At 46.1% G+C, this 14,447-nt stretch overlaps 1 protein-coding gene across 1 annotated transcript; it reads right to left on the reverse strand.

The window, feature by feature from the left end:
* Window positions 1-4,952: 4,952 nt before the first annotated feature.
* HOPX (HOP homeobox) lies at window positions 4,953-12,179 on the reverse strand. The gene is made up of 3 exons (XM_004328544.4): window positions 11,987-12,179; window positions 11,636-11,792; window positions 4,953-5,751 (listed from the first exon to the last, which is right to left on the reverse strand). The coding sequence occupies exons 2-3, from the start codon at window positions 11,777-11,779 to the stop codon at window positions 5,674-5,676; spliced, it is 222 nt and encodes a 73-aa protein (XP_004328592.1). The 5' UTR covers window positions 11,780-11,792; window positions 11,987-12,179; the 3' UTR covers window positions 4,953-5,673.
* Between the last annotated feature and the right edge of the window lie 2,268 nt (window positions 12,180-14,447).

A 14,447-nucleotide genomic window follows, 5' to 3' on the forward strand; every position in this document is an offset into this window, starting at 1 on the left:
TAAAGGGGTGCTGTTACCCCTTTATAAGAAGAGAGCAGACAGAAGCAGAGCTTCTGCTGTCCACTGTGGGCCACACATGTGGCCCAAGCAGCTCCTTTCCCGGCTCCCAAAGCATCACCAATGCAAGGCTATTTTGTGCCATAGTGCTTTCCTAAAGGTAGAAGATAACAAAGAGCAGTGACTGAATGGCAACAGTGGACCAGCATCGTACAGGTGTTCATTTAAAATGAATATTTGACATTTTGAAGTCTCTGAGCCAAATCCACCAGTCTTCTGGGTCAGCAGACTTGTTGCTGGAGCCTGCACGCCCATACCAGATCATTCTTCTCCATCTCTCCTCTCAGGGCCTGAGGGCCCCAGCTAGCCTCCTCCCTGAGCATCCACGGGACACAGTCCCAAGTTCCTGCTACTTTATTGTGCACAGCCACTGAATTCTTCCTTTTTTTTTTCTCCTTCTAGACCTGTGTTTTATAGCCAACAACACTCATCAGGACGCTATCATAAACAAAAGAGCAAATTCTCCCTTAGGAAGAATCTTTCTAAGGATATTGTGATTCATAATAAGAAATACATATGTTTGCTCTTCATCTTACTCCTGGCACACAGCTCCTAAAACGCTTGTAATTTCCTAAGTGATAAGAGTAATGTGAGCATCTTGTGTTACAGGATTTGGTCTTTTGCCCTCAAATAGTTCCAATTTCTGAAGTAGCTCCAGAGTGAGGAAGGTGAAGGGAGCATCTTGTTATTCATTAACAAGCCCCTTTCAACCACACCTGAATTTATGTTATGGAGGTGATTTTTGGAAAGCCCCTGGATAACCACTGGATGGGGACTGGTCACTGGGGGAACCAATCAGGTGATTAGAGGGTTGGAACTTTCAGCCCCACCCCTCCCCCTCTGACCTCCAGGGAGGGGAGAGGGGCTGGGAATTGAGTTTAATCGTGAATGGCCAATGATTTTATCAATCACACCTCTATAATGAAACCTCCATAAAAAACCCCTAAAGTACAGGGTTCAGAGAGCTTCTGGGTTGGTGAATAGGTGAAGGTGCTGGGAGAGTGCTGTGCCCAGAGAGGGCCTGGGAGCTCCACATCCTTCCCCCGCATACCTTGCCCTTTGCATCTCTTCCATCTAGCTGTTCCTGAGTTATATCCTTTATAATAAACTGGTAATCTGGTAAGAAAACTTTTCCTGAGTTCCGTGAGCTGCTCTAGCAAATCAATCCAATCCGAGGAGGGGGTCTTGGAAACCTCCAATTTGCAGCCAATCAATCAGAAGCACAGGTAACAACCTGGGCTTGCAACTGGCATCTGAAGTGGGGGGCAGTCTTGTGGGACTGAGCCCTTAACCTGTGGGATCTGATGCTAACTCCAGGTAGACAGTGTCAGACCGAATTGAATTGCAAGACATCCAATTGGTGTCACAGGACTGCTGCATGTGGGGGAAAAAAACCCACATATCTGGTGTCAGAAGTGAAATATTCTGAGTAGAGTGTTGTAGCAGAGAAAAACAAGAGTTTTTCATTTATACATCCTCTCAGAGCAGTGGTTCAAACAGCAGCTATCTCCTAAAATGGTTTCTTCTCCCAGCTCCCTGTGTATTTATGCACTGAAAACATGCCTACCCTCAAGAATATTAAGGTTAATATTAGGGTTACCTCTGCATGGTGAGATCATGGTTAATTTTTATGGGTTTGTTTGTTTTATTGTATGTTTGTTTGGGGTTGGTTTTGCCTATCTGTTTCTACAATTAACAAATGAAACTGGTGCCATTCAAGACAAGAGAAAAGGACAGAGCCTGCTGCTTCTGTACCTTTTAGCAAGAAACACAAAACTCTTCCCCAGGACTTCCCTGGTGGCGCAGTGGTTAAGAATCCGCCTGCCAGTGCCGGGAACGCGGGTTCAAGCCCTGGTCTGGGAAGATCCCACATGCCACGGAGTAACTAAGCCCGTGCACCACAACTACTGAGCCTGCACTCTAGAGCTGCGAGCCACAACTACTGAGCCCATGCACCACAACTACTGAAGCCCACGCGCCTAGAGTCCGTGCTCTGAGACAAGAGAAGCACACGCTTCTGCAATGAGAAGCACATGAACCACAACGAAGAGTAGCCCCCGCTCGCCGCAGCTAGAGAAAGCCTGCACGCAGCAACAAAGACCCACACAGCCAAAAAAAACAAAACAAAAAAACTCTTCCCCAAAGCCTTCTAACACTGCCCCCTCCCCCCTCCCCACACCACCACCACCACCCCTCCCCCCTTAAACCTAAACCTCATTGGCCAGACTGTGTCACATGACCACAGCTCCACGTAAGGAGGTGTAGTATTGTATTTTGGTTTTCCAGCCTCAGCAACCTTGGTAGACAAAGGAGGTAACAGAGAGAGGGGTTGGGAATAATTATCAGGCTAAGCAGCCAACAGTGTCAGCAACAGAAGTAGGACACACAGCGAAGAAAGAGGGGATTGTGCAGAGTTTTTCCCAGCCTGGGGTGGGTATTACCACTTTGCCGTGTGACCCTGGGTGTCCAGAAGAGACTCCTGATATTAAAAGTTAGTTAGAGCTCTGGGTTCTGGTTAAGGCTTGTCTCAGGCATCAAAATGAACCTTTCCCTGTCCTCATTAGTACTTTGTAGCAGTAGTAATTATTATTATTTTTTCAAATTTCAATCATTTATTTCATCTGACCCAGTATATCCAAAACACTGTGATTTCAACATGTAACCAAGAGAAAAGTTATGAATGAGATATTTTACATTTTCTTTTTTCATACTCAGGCTCTGATATCTGGTGTGCACTTTACAGCACGTCTCAATTTGGATTAGCCACATTTCAAGTGTTCAATAGCCACATGTGGCTAGTGGCTACCAAACTGGACTGCGCAGCAAGCTCTAAAGAGAGCTGATCTAGAGTTAGAGGGAGCTCTAAAAAGATTTTGATCTAGAGTTAGAGAGCTCTAGAGTACTAGCAATAGCAATTATTATTACTATTTACAAAGTGCTTTTTTTCTTTTAGTAGAGTATTGCTATCTTTGTATTACAGTTGAAAAAGTAAACTCAAGGAGGTTAATATTGGTAACAAATTTACATTTAAAAGGGCACTGACTCTTTCCCTGAGGCTGCCCAGCAGTGCAGAGGTGGAGACTCAGGTACATTTAAGATTTCACTCCACCTGCTGAACACTAAATCAACCTAATTAAGGTTGATGACACCGAGAAACTAGGGCAATGGGTAGGCCTCTGAAAAACTGACCGAGAGGAAAACTTGGCGAAGTGGCTGGTTGCAGTTGTGTGGTGGTTAAGGACTGTGGTATCATCAAGGAGTCCTTCAAATGCAAAAATGAACAAATAAAAAACTTGGCTCTAGTTAAACCTATATATTAATTGAATAATTAATTAGTTAAAGGATACCTGATCCTCATTCCCTTCCAGCACCTGCTATTTAAGGACTGTTGACTCTTGGGCCTGATAAACACAGGAAGTGATCCTTCTGTCCTAAACATGCTTCTCAGCTCCCAGCTAAAGGCACACTCTCTGCCCAGCTGGTTAACTCTTCTTGTCTCAGATGGCTTATTCTAGAATCATGTCTCTGGTGTGCTGGAGAAAGACTTCTGAGCTGGTTTAGCATCTCTCTCATTGCCTGACATGGGCAAATCTCCATGCTCTGTCTGGATCTGCTTTGCCTACAGTCATATTAACAGCACTTTTCTTTTTTCTCTCTGTTAGTCTGTGTCTATGAAAGTGCTTTGAAAGGTAAAGAATACTCTCTCTATGCGGGTATGTATGATGTGCTCACATTCCTGTATTGTCCCCACCTCCTCCCTTCTTTCTTTTCAGAAAGTGATGTCAGTATCCAGCCCTGTGCTGACAGATTCTCAGACCACCATCAATTAGGTTGCAGAGGAGCAAGCCAGATGAGGCTGTTCTGCTCAGACTGTGGTTCACTGTGTATTGTTTAGAGAAGAATCTTGTAAACATTTGTATTCTGCATAACTGCTAGTATTTCTTATTCTGGGCTCTTTATTTTAAAGAACTGAAAAGACTGTGCCTGCGTTGTAGGTAAGAGTTCAGAAGTGCATACCAGCATCATTCTGGGCTGGGCTGGCAGACACTGCTAGTGGCTTTTCCAATATCCACCCTCCCCTTCTTTCTTACCAACATTTTTCTAATGTTGTTCTAACCTAATTTTTGTTCTAACCCTAATTTTTCTCAAGGCAGTACTATGTCCAATTAAAAAGGCTCACCTTCCCAACTCCCTTGCAGTTGGGAGTAGCCATGTGACCCAGTTCTGGCCAATGACATGTAGGGGGAAGTCCCTAGATGGGGGCCTCCAGGAACCTTTTTTACAGGGAAAAGTCTTAGCTGGCATTTCCCTTTGTTTTTTCCTTTTTTACTTGAAATGCATCCATCTTGTCTCCATAAACACAAGAGCCACATGCTAAAGATAGGAAAGTAGGAAGATAAAATGTCTGCAAGTTCTTGGCAATCTTAGGGAGCAACCTACCTGCTGATTTCTTATGTAAAAATAACTAATCAATTAAACAAACATACAAAAAGCCTACTTGGTTAATCCATTGTAATCAAGTTACTGCTCCATGCAATCAAACGCAATCTTAACTAATGGACTGCTAAGATGTTTAATGTGCTCTGACAGAAAGTGGATGCAAATCCACTGTAGAGTCCTTTAGAGCAGTGCTGATCAAGCTTTCATGTGCATAGACACCACCTGGAGAGCTTGTTGAAAATGCAGATTCTGATTCAGTAGGTCTGGAGTGGAGTCTGAGATTCTGCACTTCTCGCAAGCTTGCAGCTAATGCTGATGACGCCAGTGCTGGACGACTCTGAGTAGCAAGGATTTAGAAAATGACAGCTTTTTTGTCAGGCGGCTTCTATGTTGAGCTATTCTGTTTTTCTTTGATATGCTTATCATTCAGTTAAAAATCTGCAGGGGACCCAATGCATTTTCAACAAAATGTTAAGGTTTTATTTAGAAAATCATTTTAGAGACAAAACACCGTTCATTTTGTTTAGCAAAATGAATTTAACAAATGCATTTAAATAAGGTAAATTCAAGACTTCTGTGGAGTTTTTTCCTTAGTTACTTGATTTCCTGCCAGTGGAAGTTTCTGTCTTCCAGCCTGAGTGCTTTCCAAGTTAATTCAGCTATAATCCAAGGAACTGCTTTATGGAATCTGAATAACTCAAATTCACTCTGTATTCTCACTCAATCTCAATGTATTAAATGAAACACAAGGAAAATGACTTAGGGAAGTAGAATTAGAAGGAAATGTTTCTCCCTCTTGGTCATGTTACCTTTTCAACAGAGGCCTTGTCTGCTCTGAAATGGATGGTGAAAGTAAATTGTTACTGGGAGGTGATGGTCAAAAAGAAAACTTAGATGGTTTTCACACCGTCTGTCATCATGACCCAAAGGAAATGCAAGCCACACCACTTCCAGCCAAGCCACTGCTTTACACAGAAGCTGCCCATAGCTTCCCATTGTTATTTTCTTTTCTAGTTATATACATTAAAAAAAAAATACAACGTTGTGTTAAATAGGAGGACAGCTAACAGAGGAGCATATGACACTACACTGAAAAACCAAAAGAGCTTGATTAAGTTGAGGAGAGAAACAGCAGATGGTCTTCATGCAGGGAAGCCGCCAATGACCACCATCTCCTCAGTCTGTGACGGATCTGCACTCTGAGGGTAGGCCTTCTGACAGCCGCCACTGGGCCAGGCGCTGCTTGAACCATTTCTGGAGGAGGGAAATGTGCAAAATTACCTGTCACATACTGAAAAACTGAAATGTCCATTCCCTTTCTAAAAGTAGCTTCTGTGGCCCAGCTGGAAAAGAGGAAAGCAGTCTGAGTCCCTGGGGATGGTTCATCTCATTGTGATACTTATATTTCTGCCTCAGGACCTTTGTACATACTGTTTTCTATGCTTAGAATATCTGACCTTCATTATTTATCTGATGATAAATAATTCTCAGGGCTCAGCTTACATAGAATCTTCTCAATAAGGCCTTCCCTAACCATTTTATCAAGTAGATTCTCCATCCATCTCCTATTCTCTGTGTTCATACTTTGTTACCTTCACAGAACTTTTAATATCTGTAATTAATTTATTTGTGTATTCACTTGTTTTTAATCTACATTTCCTTCTAGAATATGAGATCCATGAAAGCAGAGTCTGCATCCATCTAATCATCATTAGCCCCTAGCATAAGGGCTTAACAGAGATTAATAAATGTTTGTTGAATGAATAAAAGAAATTGAAGCATCTCCTTGATGCCCCAGATAAATCTGTATGGCTGCTATACCTCATCAATGTGTGATGATCTCAAGGGCCTTGGTCATCAGTAGCACTTAGTAAGAATTTGTTGAGTAAAATGAATGAAAAACTAAGCGCTGAACAACCTTGGGGCACTCCTTTCTGAGGATCCATGGAGTAGTCTAGACCAATCGTTCCTGCTCCAGGGCCACTGAACAGTGAGAAAAGAGCAAGTGGGATTCCCAGTTTACTCAAAATCTTCTAGCTCTGTGTGACCCAAATATTCACACCTTGCAAAAGTGACCATGGATTTAGGAAAAGCCCCAGATGGGATACTTCTAGACAAGGTACCATGTGAGGGCTAAAACATTTACACATTTTTAAATGCATATAAAGGCGTATAGATCTGCCTTTATTATACCCCTGAAGGGCGGGGGGATTCTGCAAAGTGGAGATAAGGAGACCCATGCTGGGGAATAGTCTGGGGTATGAAGCAGGTTGGCCAGGAGGAATCTGGATTTTTTGAACAACAACATTGAAGAGGCAATAGTGAAGAAATAGAAGCAGCAAGCATTAATCCACATGGGAGAGGATGAGTAGAGGGCTCTGTGGGAAGGCAGGACCTCCAGGCTTTATTCTCCTGTGCTTCCCAACCTTTCACACATCATGGCACACTTTGAGAATGAAGACGTTTTCATGTCATACTGCTTGGGTAGGTGACCACTGGGGGCTCTGCAGTCCTGGGCCCTGCCAACAGGAAGCTTGTTGTAACCAACTGGCTCAGAACTTGAGGAAGTTAGAGTGCCAGTCAGCTCAACTCTAAATGAAGAAGTAAACTTAGGGGCTATCTACTGTCCCTTGTAGTGTTTCTAAAATTTACCTGTTCTAGGGGTCAGTAGATGAGGGGACAGAAAGGAAGCAAAAAGAACACAGTTGTGGGATGGGTGCCAGACCTGGAATGTGCTGATGGAGATGGTATGGTGAGAAACACCTAGAGGGCTCTGACTTGGCACAGCCAGATGCAGATTCAACCTCTGAACAAACAGGGTGGGCTCTAGGGCCATGCGTGGGAAGACCTCATCTCTGCGGAGATCTAGGGAATCAAAAGGCATTTCAGCATAAGCCCAAGATGAGAAGAAAGGGCGAGAACCACAGGGGAAGGAGTGCTTCTAAGGAGCTCATGTATCTTTGGTGGCTTTAACCAACGTTCTGCTGCTAAAGGTGGGCATATTTGCTTCTGTGATCCATGTGTGTATTTAGTTAACTCTGGAATCTGGTGTGAGAGCAGCATAGTTCCAGTTTCATTAATGAGGTAGCTCTGCAGGGGTTTCAAGGCTACGAGGTCTGATTAAACAGAATTTGCAGTTTCTAGAGCTGAATAAATGGCAGAGTTTTACAGACTGACTAATTAAAGCTTGGAGGGGGAAAGGCTCATTTTCTATCAGGATTCCTTTAAGACAGAATGATTGAGCTGGCTTCATTCAGAAGAGCCACCCACACCTTTATACTAGTAATGAAGCAAAATATTAACATACAGTTACTGAAAATAACTTCAGCAATGACCAAATCTGTGAATCGGTGAGTTGGCATCCAAATGATTAATAAATTGCACCGTAGCATTGGGGGATGGGAGGAGGTTCAAGAAAAGCTCAACTGTTTTCCACAGATACATATTTTTTAAATCACACATGTATATAATAATTTAGCAAACCAGTTGCTCTCCAACAAACGTCATTAAACACCTTGCTTGCTTTTTTCACCTCCAGAGCTGAATCTTATCGCATCTCACTCACATCAATCCTAATTTTCCACCTGGCTCTCTCCTTCTCTTCTTTGTTTCAGTCATCCCCTGGGAAAGACATTCATCCCTTGCTTGCTTATGAATGGATGCCCTCATTAGCCTTGCCCATTGATGGAGGTTTATTTACTCTGAGAGAACAGATGATAATTAGACACTGGGATGGGGAAGGGGTGAGGCAGAATAATATTGTTCCTGTCCTTTTCTCTAGTAACTAACATTTCATTCTTTTTAGGAGGAGACCTTTAGAGGTCTTTATTCCATTGATAAGACATCTAACAACTAAAACTAGGGTTCTAGGAAGAGTCCCAGGACATCAAGAGGGGATAAAAATCCTGGAAACCAATCTAAGAACCAACGCCAACTACACTGGGATTGAATCAGTGATCATAGAAAATGGAAGATCATTCTAACCTCCCAAGGGGCTGATAAGACCTTTCCCAGCCCCTTCTCACACTGACTTCAAAATAATGAAAGACACAGGGGTCGAGATTCTGTAAGGTTTCTCTAATTTAAATATAGGACATATCTAATTACTGTCATGAGAAAAAACCCATTCTAGGACCCCAGCAAATGCACCTTAAAAAGTTATTTCCATTAGAGCATCCTTCACTTCATTCTGGGTTCCTATAGGTGTCCCTCCCCCCCACCACCACCCCCAGTAAAGAACATTGTCCTACAGTGGGACAGTTATAAAGAGGTCAAAGGCCCCAGTCAGAGAATATTTCAGCATTTTAGTCCCTCTTGCCTTTGCCAAAGTATCAGCAGTGTGAATCAGCTTGAGTTAACTATCTCATAGGACCATCACATGCTTATTTTTCTTCTCCTAGTGTTACTTGTTCTAGGAAAATGAATATGAATCCAATTCTGGAAGTGGGTGGTATTAGGCATAAGGGACCAAGCATATGAAATAAATATTATTTTGGCTTTGATGACCTTTTCTCATGGAAAAGGGCAATGCTAACAAATAGAAGAAACAGGGGAAGTGCTGATACCAGACACTGCTTATGTTTAGGCCCAACAAACCTGGCCTCCATCAGTTATTTAAAGGGTCCCCACAGGGAAACCATTCTCACCCACCAGTCACATGGGGGTGAGAGGGTTGGGAAGGGGTTACGGGGATGGGAGGGAACGATGGGAAGTTGGAAGATGAGATCCAATCTGGTAAGGGATGACGGAGGGTTACCTAGGAAGCCTCTTTCCCTGAAACTGCTAAATTTTGCCTGTCTCTGAGCTCTTGGGTCTCAGATGCTTCCCTGTGGTTGATGCCGGAAGACAGAGGGGAAAGCTGAGCCATGGCAATCTCAGGGAGGAAGAAGGTGTTAGCCTCATGGCAGGAAAAGGAAGCCAGGAGCCCTGCTATGAGGCTGACTCATTCCCCCGAATGCTTACTTCAGGGCTGAGTCTACCATTTACTCATTTGAGGATGGGGGGGGGGGATGGGAGAAGGGCTGCCTGAAAGGGGCAGAGGAACCTGCTCTGTAGGGGTCTGAACTGGCTGACCTCAGTTATAGAAGGGTGCCCTCTCTTTCTTCCTGCCCCCAACCTGATCTCAGTTCAGTTCTCTCATATAAGGTGAATCTTGAGGAAAGATTGAATATAGCCTGAGATGACTGTCATTTACTGCATGGATTTTTTTTCAGGAAGAACTAGAACATAAATTGAATTTTCAGTGCTTCCCTCCCACCCCACCCAGTTGTTTCCATTCCTTTTCTGTGGAGACAAAACAGCATGGTAGTTAAGCATCTGGGCCAGGGAGCCAGACTGCCAGGGTTCAGATCCCAGCGCTGCTACTCCCCAGTGGTGGTCTTCAAGTTATTTAAACTTTCTGTACAGTGGAGCCAAGAGTGCCCATCTCATAGCATTGTTGTGGCAAATAAATGATTTAGTACTCGGAGAGTACCTGGAGCAATAGGCGGCACGTGTCATCTGTTACAAAGGCCAGCATAACCATTCTGCTTTAGGGAATGACAGTCACTTGCCAAGGGAGGATCAGGCTAATACGGGGCCCATGGTAAACCCACAGCCTTAAAGCTGAGTTACTGTCTCTGTGATCACTCCTCTTTTCTAAATATAGTGTGGGATTGTAAATGACAACAGTTCAGCAGGCTGCCTCCTGGGGAGAGCTGGGGTTCTGAGAAACATGAGCTGTTAGGCTTGGGTTACAGTACATCACCTTCCATTAAGTTCTGGTTCTGGCTAGCCAGATATCTGTTCCCTTTGCAAAAGACTGATATGCTGGACTTTCTGTTTGACCTAGGAGAGGGAGGATTTTCTATGGGCAAGTTCTCCAAAGGCTTAATTAGTAAAAACTCATTTTGGGCTTGGGATCCAAAATGGATCTTGGGGTCTTGGTTCTAGGATTCACTGGAGCACCCATGACAAGCTTTTATGCCTCAGCTAAGTATGATTCATGGTGAGGAGAGAACAAAATGTCTGAATGCTCTGGTCTATAAGTTGGGAAGAATAAGAAAGTCTCTGCTTTAGACCTGCGAGTAGAGGCGTGAATTGCTTTGGGCTCCCATGGGAGAGGTGCTAGAGGAGTTCCAAGTGGTATCATCATGCAGAACTAATTGTCTTTCCATGACCAAAGGGGAAATAGAAGAGTTTAGACAGGGGTTTAAAAAAAAACAAAAAAAAAAAGTCAGTTGAAGGAGCCAATACTGCACCTACTGTACCTAGCGGTTAAAAATCATGGGCAGTGTTGCATTCTCTACCCTAAACAATTTTCAGGATAATAGAGGAGCTTTTAAAATAGATAAATAAATCAATGCACTTATGGTGACATCTTTTTCCTGTTCCTTCAGCTGTAATGTCAGATGTCTACCTTCTCAGAAAACTCCAGAAAAGGACCCTAAACCTTAGAGCCGTGGAATTTTTAAAAACCGGAACCAAATCTCCCTGGCTCCGTGCAATTTTAGCTCTGCAGCTAACCGGAAGCTGCAGCGCGATGTGATGCAAAGAGCATGCTTAACGACCTGTGCCGTCACGGCAAGTCTCTCCCTCTAAACCTCAGTTTCCTCGTTTACCAAACCTGAGCACTGAATTTATAGCTGATCACTAAGATCCCTTCCAGCTCTGACACTCCCTCTGAGAATAGATTTGAGGGCGCTGGGCTCAGAGGGCGCACACTGCACCTCTCCTAAAGGTTTCGCTTCCAGCCCAGAGGAGAAAATAAACCCGGGAAAGCGAGACAAAAGTGGGCCAAGGGACGCTGCTCCCAGCCCAGAGGGAGGAGAGAGCGTTTATCCCGTGCTGTAGGGGAGAGTGGAAAAGCAAGGAGAAGGGAGGGTGGGCGTGGGGCTTCTAAGCAGCTCCCGCGGGAGCCACCGGGCTGGGGTGGAGGGACAGACCTGGCGCCCGTGGAGCCGGGGAGCTGGGATGCTGCTGTGGGAGCGATACAGGTCTGGGCTCCCGGGGTACGGGCAGAAGCGACGAAAGAGACGGGGGAAGGAGGCCAAGCGGGAGCCGAGGGCAAGGGCGACCCCCAACCTTCTCGAGATCTCCCAGGCGAGGGTGGGCGCGGCGGGTCCCCGCGGGCAGGAGTCGGGCGCGCGCGGGGGCTTACCTGGGTCTCCTCCTCAGAAAGGCCGGCCTCGGCCGCGATCAGGCACAGCGTGGTGGGGTCCGGGTGCTTGTTGACCTTGTTGAAGTTGTACTCCAGGATCTCCACCTGGTCCTCAGTGGGGCCGCTCGCGGTCTCCGCAGACATGGTCCCGACGCGGCTGCGGGAGAGGGAGAAGCGGCGGGGTGAGCGAGGCCCCGGGCGGGCGGGACGCAGGGAGGAACGGCGATCCGGAGCGCTGCCGGGCACCTTCAGCCCCCGGGGCTGTCCCCGCCCAGGGTCGCACGGCGCTAGGGTCCCCGGCGCTGCAGGCTGCTGCGGGAGCCTGCCCGGGCTCCTTCCAGGGGCGCGCACCTAGGAGTCCCGCCGCTGAGCTGCGCGTCCTTGGGCTGCGCTCCTGCCCCGAATTTTTACAAGTTTCCCCGGGGTCAGTGGTCTGGGGTGGTGGGAAGAAGCTGACGCCGCGCCCTCCCGGCCGTGAGCCTTTAAGGAAGGAGTGGAGGAAGCGCGGCGGTGATTTTGAAAAGCCGTCTTCAAAGCTTCCTCCTGGGAGAAGGAGCTGCCCTGGGCACAGTCCTGACAGATGGCGTGGCTGGGCTGCCCCGAGTCCGCGGCGGGGCCGCCTCACCCGTGCGCGCCCTGCCGCCTCTAAAGTAGTTTAGCACTTTGCAGCCCTCGCCAGGGAGGGCTGCACACCCCTACACCTCCTTCAGGGAAATGACCCACAGGACAGAAGTTACTTCTCAAAGTTGGGGAACTCGGGGGGCGCTTTTAATCTCTTCCTTTTACAGAGGTGAAGGTAGGTCCGCAGTGATTTACCCCTGCAGTTCCTAAGGCCGGGAACAGCGTAAGGAGAAAGTTCCACCTGAGGGCTTGTGTGAGTCACTCTACGATCTGCGACCTCCTTCTCCTTCCCTTCACCCCCGATTTTTCTAACTAAAGCCATGAGTCAGAGGCCTCCAGTCAACCCGGCTGTTCACTTCCCAGCGTGGCCTGGACATTGTTCCACAGGGCCCACCAGAGTCCACTGCGCTATGTTCCTCCCTAGATGAGGCCTTCCAAGATAGAGCCAAAACCCAACTGAGGAGGATCTACAGCAGCTGTCTTTGAAATCAGACATCCCCTCTAATTGTGTTAAAATTAACTGTAAAGTCAAGAGAATTGGTCGGTTACCAGCTTCAAGGTCTCTTGTATTTCCTTACTTTAGAGCCAAACGTTACTCTAGCAGATCGGGGGCAACATGACTTCCTGCTACATCTCTTATACCTAAGTAGCCTCTGAAATGGGACCAAAAAACGGCAGATGTGCACCCCTCCCCTCCCCCCAATCTTAGATGTATTGAGGTATAGGAAGTTAGACTCTAACTTCTAACTATAGAAGTTAGAGTCTATCTTCAAGTTCCTGGCTGAGCACTTGAGACAGACAGGTCAGCACTTGCCATTGCTGACAGTAAAAGACAAGCATGGGAATCCCGTTGGTTTGTTGTTTTAACAAACAATTGCACAATCGTCCAGCACAATCCTGAGTAGGTTTTGCTGTGGTCTGTGCCTGGGGATGAGCCATACTCCACTGATCTGCCTGCATAATGTCCCCGATGCTGTGGCAACCTTCTCAACCAGGACCTGCATCCTGGGCTCCCTGAATAAATGTCTTTCCCTCTCCTCTTGGTCACCTGAAGAGGCTTCTCAGTGAGACAAGAAGCCATTCTACTGTGAGGGATTCTGGGCTTAAGCCAGTTATCAGGTCATAGTGAAATCGTCATGATTTTAGGGAGTTCTGTGCTCCCCCGCTTAATCTGTCCCAGTGATTCCTGTCACAGTGCTGAGGAAGGACGGGGTCAAGCCAGGTGGTAAATGCCTCTTCTTCTGTTGGCACCATCTCCCCCTTTCTCTGACACAGAACTTCAGAGCTGGAAAGAACCTTGGTGACCAGCAACCTAGAATGGAAAGCCTTGGCTTCAGTTTCAGTCCTGTGCTCTTCTAGACCCTTCTCAGCGGGCCATTCTGTCTTTAGTTTGGCAGAAAAAAATCAGGAGGGCAACCGTGTAAATGCAGGCAGGGCTTGTTGCTGTTTTGAATGGGCTTTGACTGCCCTCGTAGGACACCAATTCCAGCCAAAGCTGCCCACTGGAACCACCCACCACTGCACATTTTGCCTGAAAAAACAGAGGAGAGGGGAAACTGCTGCCTCCGATTTAATTCCTTGCCCTAGAAAGGTTCCGTCTAATTCCAGTTACACAGTTATGCTGGCTCTTCCGGGAAAATTTTTGCTGCTGCTTTGTAGACTCCCCCGTCCTTCAGAAGTGTTCATCAAAGGTACAGATTTCTAAACTGGACTCAGATTCAAGGACTGTTCTACATGTACTTCTTTCCCTCTTTTGGTTTTTTAATTGCTATTATATAATCCATGGGTGACTCATGTTCTTACATTTAATCAGGTGCATCTTCTCTTACATTTTTGCGGCTCTCCGTTAACAGGACTTTGTACGAGGTTTCATGGATAGGTCCACTTGACTTTAAAGTACTCCTTGGGTTAGTTGGCTGAGGGCCATTGGACTTGGTTGGCTGCTAAGGAGACTTGTGGAAGGACAATTTGAAAGTACCTACTTCTCTAAGGTACACTAAACAAACAAACTTGACTTCTAGAAATGAGGATGGAAGATCTAACCACGACAGAGATATCTGCCTGTCATTTCTCCACAAAACTCAGTCTCTGTTATTTCAGCCCTCTTTGGTTGACATGTGTTTGCTGCTGCTTCTCCATTTCTTCCCTCCCTCTCTTTCTTTCAAAGGAAACTTATAAATCAAATCACCCT

Source organism: Tursiops truncatus, chromosome 5 (genome assembly GCF_011762595.2).
Source record: "Tursiops truncatus isolate mTurTru1 chromosome 5, mTurTru1.mat.Y, whole genome shotgun sequence".
Lineage (NCBI taxonomy): Eukaryota > Metazoa > Chordata > Mammalia > Artiodactyla > Delphinidae > Tursiops > Tursiops truncatus.

What these genes read in the sequence shown, in the direction of transcription:
- HOPX (XM_004328544.4), bottom strand. Translation starts at nt 11,779, where the DNA reads ATGTCTGCGGAGACCGCGAGCGGCCCCACTGAGGACCAGGTGGAGATC. An exon ending in TTTCTGAGGAGGAGACCCAG is followed by an intron (nt 5,752 to 11,635) that starts GTAAGCCCCCGC and finishes TCCCTCCTCCAG; the next exon opens with AAATGGTTCAAGCAGCGCCT.